The sequence below is a fragment of the Pseudophryne corroboree genome, chromosome 4 (assembly GCF_028390025.1).
Source record: "Pseudophryne corroboree isolate aPseCor3 chromosome 4, aPseCor3.hap2, whole genome shotgun sequence".
Lineage (NCBI taxonomy): Eukaryota > Metazoa > Chordata > Amphibia > Anura > Myobatrachidae > Pseudophryne > Pseudophryne corroboree.
The window spans coordinates 618334430-618357488 of record NC_086447.1 but is presented as its reverse complement, the minus strand read 5'-3'; the positions used below and the strand labels follow the sequence as shown (position 1 = coordinate 618357488).

At 45.3% G+C, this 23059-nt stretch overlaps 1 protein-coding gene and 1 non-coding gene across 12 annotated transcripts in view; both read left to right on the top strand.

Annotated features, from left to right (window-relative positions):
- ARID1B (AT-rich interaction domain 1B) overlaps nt 1–23059 on the top strand; it is an 836140-nt gene that overhangs the window by 723221 nt on the left and 89860 nt on the right. For 9 of the 11 annotated variants that reach the window (XM_063917671.1, XM_063917678.1, XM_063917670.1 and 6 more), the window contains 2 exons: nt 21002–21111; nt 21766–21924. In XM_063917671.1, coding sequence (XP_063773741.1) covers nt 21002–21111; nt 21766–21924 — 269 coding nt within the window. The remainder of the gene's footprint in view (nt 1–21001; nt 21112–21765; nt 21925–23059) is intronic. The other 2 variants (XM_063917675.1, XM_063917677.1) reach the window with 1 other exon arrangement.
- LOC134913832 (5S ribosomal RNA) lies at nt 5421–5539 on the top strand. Its single transcript, XR_010177370.1, has one exon. It is a non-coding gene; the product is annotated as a 5S ribosomal RNA (ribosomal RNA).

Below are 23059 nucleotides of genomic sequence, written 5' to 3'. Positions count from 1 at the left end.
AGCAAGGTTTCCTGTTTATGTAATTTAAGCTATATGTGGTTATATTCTTGTGGCCTGCTTCTTTTATTGCTACCAGTTTGCTACCACAAGAAGCCAATGAAACCCAAGTGCTAATTTGAAAATAAGCCCTTTACCCAATTCATATTCCAATTCTAGTAATGTGCAAATTTGCAGACAATACAAAACTTTCAGCAGTTTCCTCTCGGGTGGTATCCCGGCTGTCGGGCTTCTGGCGCTGGCATCCCGACTGCCGGAATGCCAGTGGTGGGGTGAGTGCAAATGAGCCCCTTGTGGGCTCTCTGCGCTCGCCATGCTGCGGGCACAGTGGTGCCATGCTATTTATTTTCCCTCCAGGGGTGTCGTGGACACCCCAAGAGGGAGAATAGTTTGCCAGTATGTTGAGCGCCGGGATCTCGACAGCTGGGATTTCTAATGCTTCCCTTTCATCTCCCGCTACTACCTGTGGCTGCTGATCTGTTTTATAAGAAGACTGATTCACAGTTGTATGCCTATGCCAATGTATTCGCATATGAGCGATTATTTGTCAACTGCACATATATCTTAGTTGCACTGCGTATGGGGCAAAGTCCATTAAATAGTCTCTCACAGTGAGGATTCAGTCACTAAGTGACATGAAGGGACCATTTAGGATTGTTTTTAAGGCCTTTTGATCCCTGCATTTGCGATCCCGAAAGCATTAAAGACGTCTCTGGCATCTCTGTATGCACAGCCATTCTACGTGACCATAGGATTCCTCGGAAGGCCTATTATCGAACAATCTGCGATCATGCTGCGTCATTGCTCGCAGTTGCTGAGATTAGTAAAGACGCCAATGGGTGTTTCAATACGAATCCTGCCGGCTCAGATGTGCATATTTTCTCACAGTCTCTGCAAACAAAAACACTGCTACATACAACTATGCATCATGCCCATAGTTTCATTGTTTTTCTTTCTTAATTGCTTTCTGTCTATGTGTACTTTTTGTCTGTCTGGAAGGCTTGTGGGAGGAATCTGCTATTGTGTATTTCTACCCATTTAAACTATGGAGGAACTTTTTTTTTATCAGCTTTAAATGTTGAGGGAAAAAGTTATATTATAGCTTTCCCAAACCTTACTCTTGTATCATCCAATTAGGCATTTACACAATATTACTACTTTTATTCAAGACCAACAATAGAACTGACTCTTCCTCTAGGAGACTTTAAATATAATCTACTGTTCTTACACAATGTACCCTACACACTGTACCTCACCACAGGCAGGTTTTCATATGGACAGTTTTAGTGGTCAAAGGAGATAATATTTGGCAAGCTTGCCAGTAGTATATATAATTAATTTTATATTTTCTTTTTCTTTCAGTTTTTTCTTCAAGTGATTTGTAGTTAAAGAATTTAAAAGATCCATGAAGTTTAACAAAATACAGAGTTGGGAGCCTTTTCTGTTCTCTGCTGTTTGGTCACTGGATTATAGAAAGGACAGTGCCTTTTATATGCGTGTCTTTGCTTTGCCTTTGTCTTCCACAGTGGAATTTAATGGAATATATGCTTTTGTTTGAGGCGATCAATAAAAATAAAATAAAAATGAAAAAAATCTTTGCATCGGGTGAAATAACCTGATTGGCAGCCTTGAGGCATGAAGGTAGTGTGACCTGTTGAACACTACTTTATAGAGAGTTTACAATATACTGTAAGATGTCATGACTGCTGGGTATTGCTTCCTTTTCTCTACCTGTGCAGGGGAAATAATTTAGGTTGCATGTCCTCTTGCCAGTGATGTAGCCTGGGGAAGGGGGGGAGGGTGTGGGGAAGCAACTGCTGAAGTGATGACAAAAATGGCATCTGTTAGAGATGGGAGCCAGCAGTTCTGCAGATAGCCCAGGTGGAGAGTATCCAGTGTCAGAGTATCATCCTTTGGGATGAATTAAAGAAAAGTGATCTCAATCCCGAGTACTGTAGTGACATGGAAGAGACACCGGAGATAAGCAACCTGGACCCCTTCACTATTGTAGAGTATGTCTTATGATGCTATCTAGATGCATCACATTATATTTTTCTGTTATGTATCCATTCCTGTTACACATACAGATGTGTTCTCATACACTATTGCCGCAGTCATGCCAAACAGCCCTTCTTGAGAGGAAAGTCCCTTGAGATTTTGCTTAAGCTGAGTATTTTTTTCATCTTTCTCGCCTGAATTTGTGTTTTAGTCGCAATGCGATGCACCAAAACCGCTTCACAAGAACTGTATTGTTTAATTGAAGTGCTACGAAGCAGTGGCCTTGTCTTTCATGTGAAGTCCTGTTGTGCTTTGTATACAGAGTCAGACTAGTAGACAGATATACAAGAGTCGCATATCAAATGAAACAGAGTCTCATGGGACCGGAAGGCTTCTCGCACTGCATGGCGTATTGAGGCTAGGTGTATGAGGACACAACTGTACATGCAGACATACAAAAATTGAAATTAGCATTTAGTAAGTGTTATTGTAGTAAATTAGCATTGTTATTCTAATGTGTATGGGCACCACTTAACGACTTAAGTGTCATCCAGTAACTCTGATTCTGGCTATCCGTCCTCATGGCAACCACTGGGGTTCTTTTTAGGCCAAAATAAACTTACTAGACTGAATGGCCGTCTGAAATCCAGAATGATTGCGGTGTTCCAATAAGGGAAAGAATTGGAGAAAGTGCAGTGGAAAAAAGGGACATTCGTCCCATGTGGTAAGATCCATGCATAATCCTAAAGGTGGGAAAATTGAGGTTCTCGTCTAACTTACAACAACCCATGCCACCAGGCACCGCTTTGCAGTAATTGTTTCCAGAAGAGGAATTTACAGAGAACAGAGGGAGTGGAGAGGTGGAGAATGTATATTTCTCCTTCATCCACTAGGGGCCACTGGAGTGTAGTTACAATGGGGAGATAGTAGGTGGTATTGGTAGCTGGCACTTTAAAAATTCTCACACTGTGGCTAGCTCCTCCCCTACTATCTCCCCTCCAAGCCAGTCTTAGTTAAGTGCCCGAGGTAGCTGGTTCACTTGGGTTTAGCTGAAGAATTTTCTTCTTTTTTCTTTATTATTTTATTTTTCTTACACACTCACAGACTGGCAGCTCTGCCACTGCCAGTCTGCACCGTGGGAGCTGCCGGCGGGGTCCCATCGCAGCTGCGTGCGGCTAGGGATGGGCCCCGGCTGAGGGAGACACTGAGCTCTCCTGAGTTGGCGGACACCGCTGCGTGCGGCGCGTGTCGCGGCCACTCCATCCAGCAGAAGATTCCGGCAGCATGGCAGCGGTGAGTATCAAAAATGGTCGGACACCGCTGCGTGCGGCTTGTGTCGGGACCACCCCACCACAGAAGATTCCGGCTGGACGCCGCTGCGTGCGGCGTGTGTCGGGGCCGATCCACCAAGAACACAGTGGTGAGTGAAGTATACTTTATTTGTGGTGGCTATGTATGTTTTTAGAGCAACCACCTTTTCTCCTTTCGTTTGTCTCTCCTGGGATAGTCGAAGAATTCCCTCTTAGGTGTGAAGTATGCGGCGGAGCCATCTGCTTCGCCATCCACGCACCTGCACACCCCTGTTTGATCAATGATGCAGGTAATGTCACTATTAACCAGACAATAGCTCATCAGGTAAGCCCTTGGACTTTGGTTTCCAAGGTCACAGGATCAAATCACAGCGGGACCAAACACACCTTTCCAAAAAGAAACTTTGCTAACATTCCATGCATTACTGATGTCTGTTTTCTGTGGATCTGAACCAGTGTCTCAGAATATACAGGTACATAATACAGCAGTTCATCTGATACTGCAGGTAAAGGAGGAGGACACGTCAAGTCCATCAGGGTTCCACGCCATTGACGAAAATGACAGCGACTGGTTCAGTTTCGGATGAGCTGGGCAGGCTCCGGTAGGCGGCCGACAGACACCCGAATACACAATATCAGGTATCAAACAGGGTTTGTTTTCCTATCTTTTCCCCGCAGATGGCAGGAGATGGTATCAGAACCTCTCTAGGGTATACACCTCGGTGTATCGCCGGTCCATCAAGCCGCCGTTTTCCTGAGGCAAACTTGCTCAGGGATCCATCGACATATGCGGCAGCATGGTTCTACCGTATCCGGAGCAGGTAGGTTGGGGAACAATTGTCCTCTAGGTTACAGGATGCTTCGCATCAGGATCAATTGATACTTTGATACAGGTCAGAATCACGATTCTGCTTTATGTTCCTTGGAGGTCTCCATGTCTACAGACTCGGACCCTGCATCTTCGCTTGGGCTGTCTTAACCCGACGACCTCTGGGGCTGCGACAGTGACAAGTAAACATGAAATCCTACGGGGCAGATGGTTCTGGGGAAGGAACTTTCTGCAGGATTTCTTGAACCAATGGAGGTAGGTCCACTTTGATTTCTCCTACTACTGCCCCAGCTCCAAGACAGACCTTTACTGGTCTTCCCTTTAGATTGTTTCGTGCCCTTTCAGGTTTTTGACTCCACACGGGTGATATCTTCGTCGCCAGGGGTTCTCAGGGTAAAAAGGCTGAAGCAGAGGTTCAACATCCTCAGTCCAGTCTGATTTTATGTCATCCTATACACCCATTACACCTGCAGGGTCCCAGGGTAGGCGCAGGTCGATGGGAGAAGGCTTGGGCGGTTACAACCGTCTCAGGAGTCCCTCGGCATGGGTCGGCTGATTTACGATGACAAGAGAGTCATACTGCAGGCTGCGCTCCATAGGTTTCTAACCGCAAAGGGTGTTGATCCCTGTTTTACACATATCATTTGAATTAGGACAGTTCTCAGGCCTTTGTTTTCTTTTCACGTTCCGAAGCCAAGTGGCTCGGACAGGCCTATTCTGGCCTTACAATCCTTTTAGTCTGTGATTGCTAGTTTAAACAAGAAAGGGAGTTTTACGTGTCCCTTGTCTTCAGAGATGCCTGTTTACTGATTTCCGTTGGACAGGCTTTTCTCAGATTCCCCCTTAACAGGATTCTCATTTTCACTGTAAGTCCTTTACTCTTCTCTCTTCCGCTCCCACAGAGTTTAGGAAGATAACAGAATAACTCTTTTTCAAGGGCAGTGGGTGACGTTGGTTCCCTAATGGGACAATTTACTGCTACTATCCCACTCTGTACATTAGGTGGCTTCTGAATATCCGGAGGATCCACGAGCTTCTGATTCGACAGTCCTCTACCCAGCATTTTCCTACTTGCAAATCAGGGAACCTGCTCTATTACAGTAGCTGGGACTCAGCTCAATAATAATTAAAAGGATCTACTGTGCAGTATTTATTTACCTACGGTGTGTGTGTATATATACATATATAGTTATGTTTGTGCATGTATATATATAGATATATATATTTAAGTGCGTGTAGGTATGTATATAGATAAATCCATAAAATACCAGATATAGGGGATAAAAGCCTACGGCCACACCACCCTGAACACGCCCGATCTCGTCTGATCTCGGAAACTAAGCAGGGTCAGGCCCGGTTAGTACTTGGATGGGAGACCGCCTGGGAATACCAGGTGCTGTAGGCTACTTCCGCAATGTTTTCTAATAACAACACATAGACGTTTCTCAACACGGTCCGTCAGAGGTTTTTTCATTCCTCGGCACCAGAGACTCTATTTCTTCAGTCAAGTTGCGACGTAATGAGTGGTCGCCTCCATTCCTCTCGGAACGGGGGACAACAATCTTGTTTCCAGATCAAGCCACCAGGTCAGACTCCTGGGTGAGGGAACATGCCCCGGAGTTTTGTCAGCTGGTCCGCTGTGGGCGGAGATTTCGGATCGACCTCAGGGCGTTCTGACTGACTCTTTAACCCTTTATTACTCTCGGACGGCAGTAGCCGTGGAGGCCCTCAGGGCTCCGGGGAGTTTTCTGGTTATTCTATCCTGCCTCCTTTTCTATTTCTACTTCATGTTCAGTAACACAGGAGGGGATTATGCGTGCTAGTCCTCTCGGTGGCGCTGGTTGGGCCACGCATGACTTGAAGATACAGATACGCCTGTTGTCAGTAGAGGAGCCTTGGCTCCTACCTCGACGGGACTGTCTACTTCAACAGGCTCCTTTTTTTTCTCCTTGTTCAATTTTACACTGGTTTCGGTTACCCGTGTGACTGTTCACGAGACCTCAGAAGGGAGGAGTTCCCTAGTTCGGTTAGGCCTACTGGGCTCCGATTTCAGAAGTCTATTACCTCTTCTCGCTTTTGCCACTTTGGGAAAACTTTATGGAACATAATGAAGATAAAAGGGGGTTTTTCCCCCTTCTTCCAGTTACCATTCATCTTTGGTTTCTCTGGGAGGTTTTTTGCTCCGCTGCGCTTCAAACCACATTGACCGGAATTTTAGGTCTCTGCCTTTTTCGCTTTTCTTCCAAATGAGATTAGCCTAGCGGCCGTAAGTTCGGCCTCTTGTTCAGGGAGTACTCTATTGGCAACTCCCCGGGCTCGGCTTCGGCCTCAGCGGTCGTTTCTTCCAGAGGGGAGGTCCATTTTTCATATAAATCTGACACTAGTGGTTTTCAATCCTCTCTGAATGTTGTCAGGGCTCGTCAACTCTCTCTACAGAGGTCTCAGGCTATTCGATGAAGTGTTTTTTCTTCTTTGCTCTGGACGATGCTCCCGTACTAAATAGCCGGGGCCCCAGCATATGCTGGACAGTTGGATACATCTGATCATCAGACAGTCTTCTTGGCGGTTACTAGGGAACCTCCGTTTTCCAATTCAGCGCGCTTTACGCGCATTGTAAGACCTTCGTGGGCAGCCGCCCGCGGGGTCTCCATGAATATTTTGTCGGGCGGCTACTTGGTCAAACCGACATTCGTTTTGTCAAATTCTACAAGTTTGACACTTTTACGGCCTCTGCATCACTGTTTGGCCGAGCAGTTTTTACAGGACTCTCAGCGCTTTCCCACCCGTTTTTTGGGAGCTCTGGGACGTCCCCATTGTAACTACACTCCAGTGGCCCCTAGTGGATGAAGGAGAAATCAGGATTTTGGTACTTACCGATAAATCCCTTTCTCCGATTCCACAGGGGCCACTGGACGCCCGCCCAGCGCTGTTTCTCCTGATTTTTGTTTGATTAACGATTGCAGATCACCATATGACTGCTTGTTGGGTTCAGGCTAGCCTGGTTTTTTGTCAGGTTCTGTTCCAGGTTTAGTTTGTGTTCGCCTGGTTTACAGGGCGTCGTTAACCTCCTCTACCTTACGGTTTGTTTATTACAGCTCTCCTCGGGCACAGTTTAACGTAGACTGGCTTGGAGGGGAGATAGTAGGGGAGGAGCTAGCCACAGTGTGAGAATTTTTAAAGTGCCAGCTACCAATACCACCTACTATCTCCCCATTGTAACTACACTCCAGTGGCCCCTGTGGAATCGGAGAAAGGGATTTATCGGTAAGTACCAAAATCCTGATTCCCTGTATGGCGGCCACTAGGATGCTATTAGTACTTTACAGCGGTCACTGTGATGCTGTTAGTACTCATGGTGGTCACTAGGATGCATTTAGTACTGTATAGCAATCTGGGATGCTCGGTTTACTATATTTTGAATTCTGATTTCTGGCTATGTTTCTTTATACTGTTTCTGCAGTGCGTGTGTGTGTGTGTGTGTGTGTGTGTGTGTGTGTGTGTGTGTGCGCGCGTGTGTTGGGGGGGTGTATTAATGTAATGTCATAGGTAATTACTGATGTAAATAGAAGGCAAATAGCGCATTTACAGTTGATGTTGATAAAATTAGAGTTTTGAAAAACATCTGGGAATGGGGCACCCGTTTTTCCAACTTTTGCTCCCCTTCATATCAAAAGCTGGCTACACTACTACCTCTTGCATGAGTTCAGTTCTGACTAGGGCCATATCTATGTAGAGTTTGTATGTTTTTCATGTATGTGCAATGGTTTCCTCCGGGTCCTCCTGTCTCCCACCAAAAGTATAATGGCATGTTTGTTAGGGAGTTTATACTGAAAGTTCCAATAGAGTAGGAACTCATATAAATTCTCTGTACAACACTGACTAAGTTGGTGGTGCTATATAAAAAAAAAAAAAAAAAACAGTAATAAAATTCCATGACATTTGTGTGACTCCTCCTTTCTTGCTTGGAATGCCCAGACACTGTCACACATACTTTGTACCCCACCTCGTCTCCCCCCTTCACTCTCTGCTCTTGACTTTGCCACTTACTTCACATCCAAAATTGTCTCAGGACATCATATCCCACCAAAAAAATCAGCAACCAGCCACCTCCTATCCCTTACCACCCCTCTCCTTCCTTCTTACCAACTCTGACATCTTTCTCCCATGTATCTGGTGAGGAAGTCATGGCCCTCATTCGTTCCTCAAACCCAGTAGTTTCTCATCCTAAGCCTTCTGTGCCCACGCTCACTTTCTACCCCATCTGTGTAGCGTTCAAGAGCAGGGTCTTCTTCCCTCATGTGCTTTTACGTCTCTTACTTAACCTATCATCTTTTCAATACTCCCTTTGATGGCACCAAATCCTTCGGTTTTCTGCCACCCTGATATTTATTTCAGTGCTGTTTACTGACGCAGCTATGTTTATATACCCTGTACTTGTCCTATATTGTATTGAACTGTAAATCACTGTCTTCATGTTTTGCTTAATTGTTAACTCTGTAATTGGGCGCTGCGGATCCCATGTGGCGCCATATAAATAAAGAATAATAATAATATATACTGAATGTTGGCCTAGACACATGTTTTAAGAGAAGTGGTATGCACAATTATTAATATAATACTTAATATGTTATATGTCTGATATAATATGTACAGATTATGACCACGACATTATACTGTTATAATGTTCTGAACCCATAAACAGCCCAGTGTCTGTGTCCCACATATTACTACATCAGTCCGTTCCCAAATGACACCGACTGTTGCCCCCACTTAATGGTTAGACTAACATATGCCCTGATCACACCAGCCTCTGCCCCAAAAATAATTGCATACAAGCTTGTGCCCCCATGCATTTAAACAGACACCAACTTGTGCCATCATAAAATATTGTTTGTAACACCAGATTGCATCCTCAAAACATTAATATCACCTGTTGCCCTTCTCACCAAATAAAACAAACTATTATACATCAGCTTGGAACCCCTTGTGATCACTTTAGAGTACGTGAATAAATTGAGCTTGGAGCGCCCAAATGCCTATCCTAACTCCAGATGCATAAGGTGTGATAGTTATTAATTGCCTGGGTTAGTCAACGGGACCCAGCAAGTGCCCAGGCCAGGTGTGCAAGTGGAAGAATGTCCCTAACCTTTGTATTAAATTCTCTTTTGAGTGGGTGTGGATACACCCCCAGGATTTGGCTTCGCCTCTCCTTTCACCTGGACTGGCTGTTCCTCTCTATTGCCTTGTGCATACGCAAATGGGTGTTGGATCTATGGCACTGCAGAACTATAAATAAATGCTTATAACAATAAAAAAAAATAAGGATTCAATCGTTTTTTAAGGCTTGGTACCCACTTGTTTTGAATGCCAGTAAAAGCATGTAAAGGAGTACTACTTTGTATTCTTTTATTGGTGTAAAAGCCTAACTCCAATTCGTTAGAAGTCGGTGGCGCTCACAGAACAGGGTACACTTCTTTACTATGCTTCTCTAGTAGAAAATATGTTTATACTGCACATCCAATTTGGGGAACATGTACCCAGGTAAAATTGTAGAAATGTAAAAACTATAAACAACATAGGTATAGAGTAAGCACCACATAATACCTATGTCTATGTAAAAACAATATCTGTTTTAGGGAAGACCTTTCAGTTAACACAAATTAATAGTAATTTGTGTTGTCCTGTGAAAGCAGCTGCAGCATATATATTGTGCTTGAGCTGTGGTGGTTTATGCGTTTTATCGTCCACACTGGCACAAAATTACTTCTGCGCATTTAAACAGCCCTAAATTGTGGCTTGCTATTAGTAACCGTTATTTATTTTGCTTTTTACACGGCAATCTGCGAATGTTACCTGAAGCAAACAGATGGCAGATTGCCCTACTTCATAGATTTATTCACTCTTGCTTAATAGTCAATTTAGGGAGAGATTTAAAGTCAGTAGTACAGTTTTTCTAATCTTTAAATCACTTGACCAGTTTTCTTTCCCTGCAGTAAAATATCTTTGATGGATTGTCCTTTATGTTTGTGACAGATGCAGGCGAAATACAGAAGACTTAACATGCTTAGAGATCCCACACACATGACTTTGTTAAATATTACATACTAGGTGCTTCATCGCGCCCTACGGTCGCTCTTCACACCGTCGTAAGGGGCTACGCCCTCTTAACCCCTGTACGCCGTTCAATATATGTATTATATGAAGTATTACCTGCATTCCTAGTGTTGTGAGTGGTTAAATATTGCACAATGAAAGGGCGTCGGATGGTGAAGGGGGCGTAGCCCCTTGCGACGGTGTGAACAGCGCCTGCAGGGCACACTGTACAGAATGCAGCGGGTGTGGGTGGGGCCGTTGATGAGGGAGGGGGTCGGGAGCGCTGCGGGTGGGGATATGCGGGGGAGTGGGATCCGGAGGTGGTATGGGTGGGGGAGGGATGGGGATCTGCCGGATGGGGGAGGGGGTTCCGGAGGTGCTGCAGGTGGGGAAGGGGGTCCGGAAGCGCGTTTGGGAGGTGCAGGTGGGGGTGCGGCAGATGGGTGAGGGGGTCGGGAGGCACAGCGGGTGGTGGAGGGGCGGGTGCAGTGGGGCCGCGCGGGTGGGGTAGGGGGTCAGGAGGTGCTGCAGGAGAGGGAAGGGGCGAGTGCGCTGCGGGTGGGGTTCCGGAAGCGATGCGCTTAGGGGAGGGGCAGGTGCGCGGCAGATGGGGGAGGGGGTCCAGAGGCTGTGCGGGTGGTTGAGGGGCGGGTGCAGTGGGGCAGTGGCTGGGGTAGGAGGTCAGGATGTGCTGCGGGTGAGGGAGGGGCGGTTGCGGGGGTTGACGGCGGATGGAGGAGGGTGTATGTAGAGGCTGTGGATGGAGGGGGAGCGGATGCGGGGGGGGTCTGTGGTTGAGGGAGGGGCAGGTGAGTGGGGGCCGTGGCTGGTGTAGGGGGCTGGAAGGGGCCGCATGTGGGGGAGGGGTGGTGGTGCGGCGGATGGTGGAAGGGTCCAAAGGCGCTGCAGGTGGTGGATGGGGGGGTGCCGTGGGTAGGGGGTTCCAGAGGTGCTGCAGGTGGGGAAGGGGGGAGTGCGCCGTGCATGGGGGAGGGGCAGGTGCGGGGGTGTGGCAGATGGGGGAGGGGGTCGGGAGGCACTGCGGGTGGTGGAGGGGCGGGTGCAGTGGGGCAGGGTGTCAGGAGGTGCTGCGGGTGGGGAAGGGGCGAGTGCACTGCGGGTGGGGTAGGGGGTCCAAAAGCAAAGCGTGTGGGGGAGGGGCAGGTGCGGGGATGCAGCAGATGGGGGAGGGGGTCTGGAGGCGCTGCGGGTGGTTGAGCGGTGGCTGCAGTGGGGCCGCGGGTGGGGTTAGGGGGTCAGTAGGTGGTGGGGGAGGGGTGGTTGTGGGGGATGACTGGTTGGTGTGTGGTTGGGAGGTTCTGGGGAGTGGGGGGCGTGGGTGGTGTAGAGGGTCTGGAGGCGGCGCGTGTGGGGGGAGGGGTGGCGTGTGTTGGAGTGGCAGGTGCGGCTGATGGTGGAAGGGTCTGAAAGTACTGCGGGTGGTGGATGGGCGAGTGCGGGGGTGCTGCAGGTGTGGTATGTGGTGAGGAGGCGCTGCGGGTGGGAGATGGGTGGCTGTGGGGGTTGACGGCGGATGGGGGAGGGTGTCTGTAGAGGCTGTGGGTGGAGGGGGGGGCTGATAGGTGGGAGGATCTGTGGTTGAGGGAGGGGCAGGGGAGTGGGGGCCGTGGGTGGTGTAGGGGGTCTGGAGGCGCTGCATGTGGGGGAGGGGTGGTGGTGCAGCGGATGGTGGAAAGGTCGGAAGGCGCTGCAGGTGGTGGATGGGTGGGTGTGGGGGTGCCACAGGTGGGGTAGGGGATCAGGAGGCGCTGGGGGTGGTTGTGGGGGATGTCAGCGTATGGGGGAGGGTGTCTGTAGATGATGTGGGTGGAGGGGGGCGGATGCATGGAGGGCTGTGGTAGGGGGTTGGGAGGTGCTGCGGTGGTGGGAGGGGAGTGGGGACTGTGGATGGGGTAGGAGTTACGGAGGCACTGCGTATGGGGGAGGGTCAGGGCAGGTGCGGTGGACGGTGGATCCGCTGCGGGTACTGTACCTGGCAGCAAGGTAGTTGGAGGGTAATCATTAGCAGCTATCAGTTACACTGCTAATCTCTCTGCCCCAAGGATGCCATCTCTCAGCAGCAGCAGGGCCGCAGGCCACCCGGGCTCAGTGTCAGGGTAACTGTGTGGCGGCCAGACAGGGAGTACAGCAGTGTGCGGTGTCCCTGCTGCCGCAGGTGCCACTCTGCCGCACATCTCCCCCACATCTCCTCTCCCCCCCCCCTCCAGGCAGCCGGGGAGCACAGCAGTGTGCGGTGTCCCTGCTGCCGCGGGTGCCGCTCTGCCTGACATCTCCCCCCGCCAGCTGCCCCACATGCAGCGGCCCGCACTGGGCACATTAGGCAGCCATCATGTCCGGAGCGGGGACCCGCTCTAGCGGGAGCACCGGACGGAGGGCTGTGCCGGCAATAGGAGCGCACTGCAGGGTTGCCTGTCTCCTCGCTGGGGCAGGCTGTTGAAGAGGGTACTGTGACAGGCGGCAGGGGAGAGGCGCCGGGGCTCAGGCGGGGAGTGGATCCGTTCGGCGTCAGACAGAGAGTCGCCTCCCGCCCTGACATCTTCGGCGGGGGGACGATGGAAGACTGGGGACATGTGCGCCGAGAAGGTGCAGGGTGTCTGGCAGCCGTCACTGATCTGCATACGGTAGATTAGCCCACATCTGAGACTCCGCCCAGCGTTAGAGGGCCAGGCACAGAGTCACAGGGCTAATATATAGGAGATACGCTCTGCAATATAACATAGAGTAACATTGGGATGCTTAGCATCATTTTTTGTCAAAAATATGGGCCCAGCAAACGCTACCAGGTGACCGCATCAGGTGGTTCCTTAACACCAGGGCATGAGAGGTTTGTATTCAAATAAGTAACAAGATTTCATACAGTGTAGAACTCATGAAGGAAATTTTCTTTTAAATTTAAATCAGTCATCAATAAATAAGACATCCACTCTGTATAGCACTGAGAGTGCTTTACATACTTCTTCATTCGGTAAGCACCAGTTGTTTTACTGTGACTTCATTTTTGAGCGCCTTGGTGTCTTAATTCAGTTCTCCTCAAATCCAGTCCTCGAGACATACTGCATGTTTTCCATATGCTGAAGCATAGGTATATTAACTATTGACACATTTTAAAAGATCCAAAGGTGGATCTAATTATTTTACTTGTAATTCGGTGAGGAGACCTGGTGAACAGGCACTGTTAATCTGGCCATACACCTAAAGATTCTTTTCAACCAGGCAACTAGTTGTCATTTGCTCCCGTTTCAACCAGCCAATTAACCATTTGCTCCCAAAGCCAGAAAGCAAAAACAGTTGGTCAAGTGGATTATGCTAACTTGTTTAAATTAATGTTTTCAGCAGTTTTACAGTGTTTTGGAGTATTTTGTTTTACATTATAGGCACTCTAACATCTATCTTCCTATGAAAAAAATGTTCCCAATACATATTTTTCATGTTGATGTAACATACATGAGCTTCTTAACCACTTGTCTGGCATGGTCGCATCAGATGCGACCATGCCTGCAAGTGCTCTATCTGACCTGGTTGCACAGGATGCGACTAGTCAGATAAGCAGTGTTAGCAGCGGCAGGGAAGGGAAACTTCCCTCCACTGCTGCTGTCAGAGGGTCCCTCTGCCTCCCTGCACTCTCCCCCTGTGTCTGCCGTGCTGCCGATCACTGCTGATCGGTCAGCACGGCAGGATCCCCCCCCTCCAGCGGCTGCAGACAATGGCAGCCGCTAGGGAGTGTAAATGAACCCTCCCAAGCCACCCCCCGTATACCTGCAGGCTGTCCCGGCTTTCAAATTGAAAGCTGTAATGTTCCGATGGTTGCGATGTTCCCGATTGATGTTTCGATGTTTGAAAAATATTTAAAACATATATATATAAAAAAAAAATTCTTCATTTTTTTTTTATCTAATATCATTTGGGATAGGATTGAATTCATGTTCTTCATCTAATTCACTCATAAAAAAAACCAACAATTTTGCATTGTGACCATGCTTGCTAGTTCTAATAGTCATTTATTGTGCATTTTTAGTATGATAAATATGAGTATTAGTGCATTATGTTATCTTTTTGTGATTACTTTAATTAGCTGTGACATTGTTTATGCACGGTATCCTGTTATTGTGATCTTAACCTGACCTAGTGCTGGCTGTATGTCTATTGTTGTCATTTGTAACTATGGTGATGGTGTTGTCACGCTTGAGGTCCGGCGTCTCGCGTCTGAGCGCCGTGACGTCATCACGAATGCGCCGGGCGCGGAGCCCCGCCACGGCGTCCTTGTGTTACACAGGGTGATGCCTATTTAAGGTAAGATGTTTGTGTGTTCTTTTGTTTACCTGACGAAAATGCCACAAAATAAAGGGCATTGAAACGTAATTCTTGAATAACGTGTGTTCAATTCATTGGAGTGCCGCACCTGCTGTTCTTGCTGACTATCTCCTTGTGAAGGCACCCAGTGTGGTAACTATTTAAGTGGCTGTGTCGGACCCCTGCTGATTCTCTACATTGATTTCCATGTTTGTGGATTTCTGGTCAGGGCACCCCTAAAGTATTTATCCAGGTATCATCTTCTGTTTATCTATGGACTTTCATATGGTTTTTGAATTCTTTCACTGATTGGTGTTTGATTGCAGTACTTGCACTAGGACAGAGTTTGATTAGCACTATTTGCACTTTAAATTACTATGACTGAACCTGTTGCTATACCTGCCCAGACTGGGGCAGCCTTTACCGCTTACCCTATTGGTGATATTTACACATATTCCGAAGCTGAAGCCGACGCTATATTATGTGCTGGTGCCCTAACTCAACAGGACGAGGCTTTACCGTTTGATGATATTTACCGTGAACTTTTACATTTGAATAGACGTGAAATTGATTATCACTTCCATGCACTTTCTTTGAGCGACTATCATAGAGCCAAAAAGATCCCTAGGGGCTTAAGGGTTCGTAATGGCCCTACCATTGGGAAATATGACCCTGCTTTCTGCAGAAAATGGGTCTCCATTACTAATAAGTGCTCTTTCGACCTAATGCTTTTAATCATTGAATTCTCTACCAAAGAGGTCGCAACGCTGAAAACAAAGATAGCTGCTTTTGAAGCAATTCACAAACCTAGCCTTGTTGAGGACACCGGCACTGATTGGTATACCAAATGAAATGCACAATTACAGGTATATAAGAGAGATCTTATCAAATTTAAAAGATCCAAACAAGCAAAGGTCGATGCAGACTATGAACACAATACAGTCTATCAATGGACTTATTCAACACGAGGCTCCGAGCCTAGGAAGCCATTTTTCCGGCGTAATAGACGTCAAGGAGGTAGTCAGCAGGATTCCTCTACAGAATTCAACTCATCAGCTAGTGAGAACGAGAGAAGTGGCCCAGGGGGTGCCCACCGTGGACAACTAGACCCTTTAGGAGTCACCATGCGGGCACAATATTCCAGCGCCACCGCAAATACACAAGGAGGGGCGGCCAAAGGAAAAGGCAAGGGACGTGGCAGAAAACAGACCAAGAAAGCCTGATTGTTAACCTGTCTTCTTATGAGCTATCTCCGGCAGAATCATCATTTGTGCCTACGTCTAGGTTCAATAGACTAGACTGGAATATTGAACAACATAGACTCCACCGACAATTGAAACTCAGGGAGTTTTGTGGTAAACGTAATGCACCGCCTGTAACTACTATTGATGAGCTGCCTGCAGATAAAATTCCGCCTCAGCTTTCTAAAATCATCCCTAGATCGACCTTTGAGCCACAATCCTTTAATCCGTCCATTAAAACCTTCATGCGACTGCTAAATGAGGATGTACAGTCAGCACTAACCAAAACACCTCCGCAGCGCCATAACTTAACATCTATTGAACAGCAAGCTTTGGAAACCCTGGCTAACAATAAAGAATTAATATTTCGGCCGGCTGATAAGGGGTGTGCCCTGGTTATTCAGGACTTGGCTAAATATAAACTTCAAGTGGCCCTACATCTGGATGATACTTCTACCTATCGTCTGCTTCCTCAGGATCCGACTGGTCTTTTCAAGACGGAATTGGCAGCAATTCTACAAGAAGCTCTGACTAATGAACTTATCTCAGAGCAATTGTGCAAAGCTTTGCTTCCTACCTTTCCGTTGGTACCATTATTCTACACTACCCCCAAAATACACAAGTCTGTGATAGACCCCCCCGGGTAGACCAATTATTGCTGCTCGGGGTGGTCTATCACAACCGGCTTCAGTGTATGTTGATAGTGTTTTACAACCTTTTATCAGAGACCATCCGAGGTACTTGCTGGACACTACATCTTTACTTGTTAAACTACTGGCCCTTCCTAGGTTGGATAATGATGTTACTATGTTCACCATCGATGTAACCAGCCTGTACACCGTCATAACCCATGATTTGGGGTTGGTAGCTGTGGGGCGATTCTTGGATGGTCATTTGTCCTATAGTGGTCCTGCAATACCTTTTGTGCTAAGATTACTTAAATTTATCCTTACGCGTAATTTTTTTCTGTATGACGGGTCTTTCTACCTGCAACTGATTGGTTGTGCGATGGCGGCGGCGGTAGCCCCCTCATACGCTAATATTTTTATGTTTGAAGTTGAGCAGGACGTATTTTTCTCTGAAGCCTCCATTGCTGATAGGATTGTTTTCTTTTGTCGTTATATAGACGACTTGCTTGTCTTCTGGAAAGGCGATAGTAACGATCTAATTAGTCATATCAACTTACATAATTCAAGTAATTGTCCTGTTAAATTCACTTTTTGTTCTTGCCCTTCTGAGATCCATTATTTGGATGTTGCTATATCCATCCATGATGGCGTTATTTCCACCAATTTGTATTCCAAACCAACCGATCGCAATAATTTGTTGGCTTTTTCTAGTTGTCATCCTAGACCTTTAATTTCAGGATTGCCTTATTCCCAGTTCATCCGTGTTCGACGGATTACATCTGATAATAGACAAGCTGAAATACAGATTAATAATTTATTATCTAAGTTTCTTGAACGAGGATATGATCCTGACTTGTTGCAACAAACTAAAAATAGGCTCCTTAATATGGATAGGATGGAATTATTGCAACCTAGCAATAAGAAAGAACGCAATATTCTTCCATGGGTCACTCAATGTACCACGGCTAGTGGTACTATCAATAAAGTTTCTAAAAAATTATGGCCCTTGATTGAATCTGACCCTGATTGCCATTTGACCGATACCCAATTGATGCCCTGTCACAAACGAGGTCGCAATATACGTGACATTCTAGTTAAAGCGGACATTTCTGTGCCAGCCCCTGATATCTATAGAGGCAAGTTGGGTTGCATACGTTGTACCTGTGTCACCTGTAAATTTTTGATTCCAGGTGACACGTTTTACCATCCCCAAACAGGTAAGACTATGCATATTAAGCACAGACTTACCTGTAAGTCTAAGTTCACTGTATATCAGATCATCTGCCCGTGCGGCTTATCCTATATAGGTAAGACCCCTTTAAAGATAGGATGGCCGCTCACCGTTCGGCTATTAAGACTGCTTTAACTGTTGGTAAGAGTGATCAGCCAGTGGCAAGGCATTTCCTGCCTGCTTCCCACAACCTTACCACTTTAAAATACAGAATGATAGATCATATCCCGCAGTCTTTACGAGGTGGCAATATTAACCTATTACAATGTGAGGCACGCTGGATCTTCAGATTGGGTACAGTGGCCCCTAATGGCCTTAATGAACATTCAGGCATTAATGTTTTGGCCAATAGTGACTAATTAGTTGCACTGTATTAGCATTTTTTGTTTATGTAGTACTTGTTGGCGCATTAGTATGTGAATACGTCTTGTTCATATATATGATATGCTGCTATATGACGTACTATTTAACCGTTTAGCCGTATATGTTACTATCTATATATGGCCAGTTTTTGCATTGTGACCATGCTTGCTAGTTCTAATAGTCATTTATTGTGCATTTTTAGTATGATAAATATGAGTATTAGTGCATTATGTTATCTTTTTGTGATTACTTTAATTAGCTGTGACATTGTTTATGCACGGTATCCTGTTATTGTGATCTTAACCTGACCTAGTGCTGGCTGTATGTCTATTGTTGTCATTTGTAACTATGGTGATGGCGTTGTCACGCTTGAGGTCTCGCGTCTGAGCGCCGTGACGTCATCACGAATGCGCCGGGTGCCGGGCGCGGAGCCCCGCCACGGCGTCCTTGTGTTACACAGGGTGATGCCTATTTAAGGTAAGATGTTTGTGTGTTCTTTTGTTTACCTGACGAAAATGCCACAAAAGGCCATTGAAACGTTGTAATTCTTGAATAACGTGTGTTCAATTCATTGGAGTGCCGCACCTGCTGTTCTTGCTATATATATATATATATATATATATATATATATATTTATTTTTTTTATTTTTTTTTATCCTCATTTTTTTTAAATCTAATATCATTTGGGATAGGATTGAATTCATGTTCTTCACCTAATTCACTCATAAAAAAAAAACCCAACAATTTTGGAGCGGTTTTCGGCGAAATAAATCGTCAGTTAAGTGGTTTTAATTACCTTTTATATACAGCATATTGTTCAGATAGAATTTGAAACATAGAATTTGACGGCATATAAGAACCACTTGGCCCATCTAGTCTGCCCCTTTGGTATAATTGCCCTATTGGTATAATTGGCATATAGTATTTTGGCTATACATAGACATCTTAGATTCCTGTAATGTGGCCCAAACCTTTCAGATAAAAGTTACATAAGGCAAGCAGAAAACCTACTGATCTGTAACTAGAAAAGATCACATAACTGTGTTGAGTGGAAACTGTGAGAAGAGTAGGGGCAAAACAATGAAAGTGTGGTATAAAATGGATGTATTAGCATTTTATTTTTTTAAAGAATGCTTCTACAATACATAATAAATAACATTTTACTGCTAACTACAGATCTACATTATTAGTTTCAGCTGTGCCCACCTCTGATTGTAGAGCAAGATTAGGCGCATGCTGTCCAGATCACTTAATATCAGCATAGCATAGTACAGTTACTTTTCCACTGCAATAAAATAAAAATTGGTTTCCTGCCTGATAAACAACACATAATTGTAAATGCACATAGCACATGGCTGGGTAGTGTTTTTGGCAGTAATATGGTTATTACAAACCTGCAGCGATGCTTCAGATATTAGCAAATTAGCACTGTGGTGATTGCCAGTTTGTTCGCCAGGGTCCTGCATAAGCTCTCACTGCTGTAATTAAATCTAATTATTTTCTAAAACACAGTAATACGCGACTATGTGCAATAATCATTTGTAGAAGACAAACTCAAACTGTGATATTTTTTTTTCTGTGTTCATTTGCCTGATTGCTAGAAGTCATTCATTAAGTGGTTTTTTCCTGTTCTTCTCTGGTCTGCTACTTTGTGATTGGCTGATCTGGCATGGTCGTGTTTTAGGATGTACATTGGGCAGTAAAAGTTAATAATACTTTTCTGTAGTCCTTTGTTGTTATCTAAATATGAAAGCCATATGCCCTAAATAATATAGGCAGTTCTTCTACTGAAACACTTTAATGTGGTATTCGAGAAAAATTACAAACATAAACTCTGGCAGTAAATGAAAAAATATACATTTGTTCAAAATAATATATATGTACATATTGTAAGCTTTTTGTAGTATATTTGCATATCTGTTATGATGTATATCTGAATAGAATACTACCTTTCCCTTGTTTTTGCTTTGTTCTTGACTGTGGAGGAAAACCGTTTGCATACTTGGGCAATAAACTACGTGTCCTATTAATTCACTAGTGAACAAATAAGCTAGAATTTCCAAAACGGAGTTCTACAATTTGAGGTTTTAAAGATAGCCATGCTTGAGCACAGATGGTTAAATCAAAATAGTCTTGAGTATTGTGGGATCGTGGGAAACAGGGTTAAGTTGTATACTGTAGAACTGTACCTTAATGCAGAAGTGGCCATAAGATGATTTGCAAAGAATCTATAGATTCAGTACATGAGGAAACCTTTCCCACTTTATAGTTGGCATCACACTGGCAATACTAACAATTTTTAGCTAGAAAATCACTAGTGTTCATAAGGGTAGATGTATCATACATTGGAGAGAGATAAAGTACCAACCAATCAGCTAATAAATGTAATTTTGCAGGCTGTGTTTGATAAAATGTCAAGAGTTGATTAGTCTGTACTTTATCTCTGACCAAGTTTTGGTACATCTCCCCCATAGCGCTGAAGGACATTGAAGTGAACGCCTCAACATTTTTCACACTGGATCTCAGAAAACATTGTATGGGGGTATGACTGTGCTGCTGGTTGGAATAGGGGAATTCTATTGCTGGCAGTGTGCTACCGAGCTCATCCACAATGACCAGCTGTGAACATATCCAATAATTATGGTAGCCCATACATCGCAAGTTTTCCCTTACACCTCTATGTGGTGCAAGGGAAAACGTACAGTGTCTGGAGACACAATGTACTTGATCCTTCCGAATTGGCACATTACGTTGATATCGGGAAATTGAATTCCCCCCTAAGAACTTTTCTTGATGCCAGCACAAAATGTTTGCACTAAATATCTTATTCCAGAGTGTGATCTAAGGGGGAGAGCCAAGGTCAGTTTTCGAGGCTTACACAGTGTTGCTCAGCTACCACTTGATTCCTCAGTACATTTTAATTTGTTATTTGTTTCATGAAAGCTAGGTTGGACTTTGTGGCCTATGTTAATAAAAAGTTTTTTTTAACTTTTCCTTAGGTCACTTAGGTCTTGCAGACATGATGAACCCCGGTGAGTCTAAGCTGCCTTCTTCTCTCAAGCTTGATGGCAAAGAGGATGGACCACCTCCCCCTGAAACAAAGACAAAGGTATTCCTTCTGCATGTGGTAGTGGTTGTGCGGCCTTGCTATGCCATTCATATTGTCTTCCATTTTCTTATTGAGTTTCCCTTTTTTTGTTTGAATCTCTCATGCATGTGGTCTTCATCTATGTTGCGGGCCTGTATTTGTTTAGATGGTCTGGATTTGAAAGTTACTACTTTTAATGGCATTTATACTTAAAGCAATGGAGTGAATATGAGCTTGGGGATATCGAGCTGGTGGGTTTTGGAAGAGACACTTGTGCCTGGTTTCTAAACTGCAGTCATTTTTCCCTTCTTGCCTTCAGTTTAAGCTTCTATTGTTGGCCGTCTAAACAGCACTATAGGCAGAAATAATCATTTGCTCCCCCCCTCCCCATTCAAACATAGGGCAAGCAGCTTTATCTTTTTAGTCCATGTTTAAGCATTTCATATTTGCTTGGTGTAAGCATGGTGGCTCAGTAACATTAGCCAAGCATCTTGCCAAATGTGCACTAATCGCTAGTCAACAAATTAACAATCTTGAGCTCATGCATCTTATATGCTTGTCTTTTTACCTCACCCTTTTTTCCATACATGCAACATTTTTGCATTACCAGTTGATCTATCTCTTTTAGGTTCGCCCTGCTATTGTCACATTTTGCTCTGTATTCTTCTACCACAGGATAGCTACAGCTCACAGTGTATATCTCAGCCCCCAACCCCAGGCCACCTGCCAGTCTCTTCCCCTTTGTCCCCAAGCTCTGCTAGCATCTCCTCCTTTCATGGAGATGAAAGTGATAGCATTAACAGCCCAGGCTGGCCAAAGACTCCATCGAGCCCTGTAAGTGGCCCTGTTTTGTTATTTTATATTTGGATATAACTCTAACTATTGTGAGCATGCTTTAAGGATCTTATTTTATAAATGTTTTGGTATTTCTGTTTGTTTTTTTACAGGAATTATTTATATTTATTTTTGTCTTTCCTTTCTTTTTTTTAAAAACTTGATCAAAATGAAATGTGTGCACTATAATATGAGGCCAATACTTTGAAGTTAATATGCAATCGATATATCAGAAAATGTTAATTAGCACTTTAAAATGTGCTGGGCTGTTATTTCTTAAAGAGTATAAAAGAAAATACACTTGTAAATATTATACCTGTATATAGTTACCCAAGCTCTATAATGTTCTAATCTCTCTATGGAAAACGTTTGTAAAGTCTTCAATTATTGCTCACCAAACCAATATTACTAGAAATTTTTTGGTTTTAGTCCGTCAATGGAAAAATTCTGGTTGCGCTTACTGCCTTGATCTGTTTTATCAAGGTCCATAGTTCTCCACAGGGAAGACAATGGGTGTAGGTGGTGTTGAGGACCGGGAACCAAACCGTAAAAGCTATAGCTATCCCAGGATACTCCGGTCCTTCCCCATATACCCCGCCCACAGCTCACGCTCTTTGGTTTCGTTTAGGTGCTGACAGAAGCCGGATCACCGTTAAACAGTAGGCTGCTATTAAGCAGCCCAAGCTTTATTTTATGATTTCTTTTCATTACAAAGATTGAGCTAGTAGTGCTAGGCAGTCCCTGGGGAACTGGCTAGTACGGCTCCATGGTAGGACCGTAGTCTGCAGCCGGACCACAAGGGGACAGGTAAGACGTCTTTGATGTAGTCCTACATCTGGTCTTAGGACTTTGAGGCCAGGGAACTGATGGTTGAAGTCAGCATAGGGGAGGGCAGCCCTTTCCCTGTGGCCTCTATCCCAGCTCAGGGCGCCATTCTACTGCGGTCTTCCTGCCGCCGAGCTGCTCCTCCCTCCCCCTCAGAGACCTACGGCAGCCATTCTATTAAAGTAGCTACAGGTCTCTGGGAACACTGGGTCCTGTCTCCCTGCATACCTCTCCTAGGAGCCAGGTTATACAGCGCTATATCCTACCAGCCACTGCGATCTGTGTAGTTGATTTAGTGCCCATTGCAATT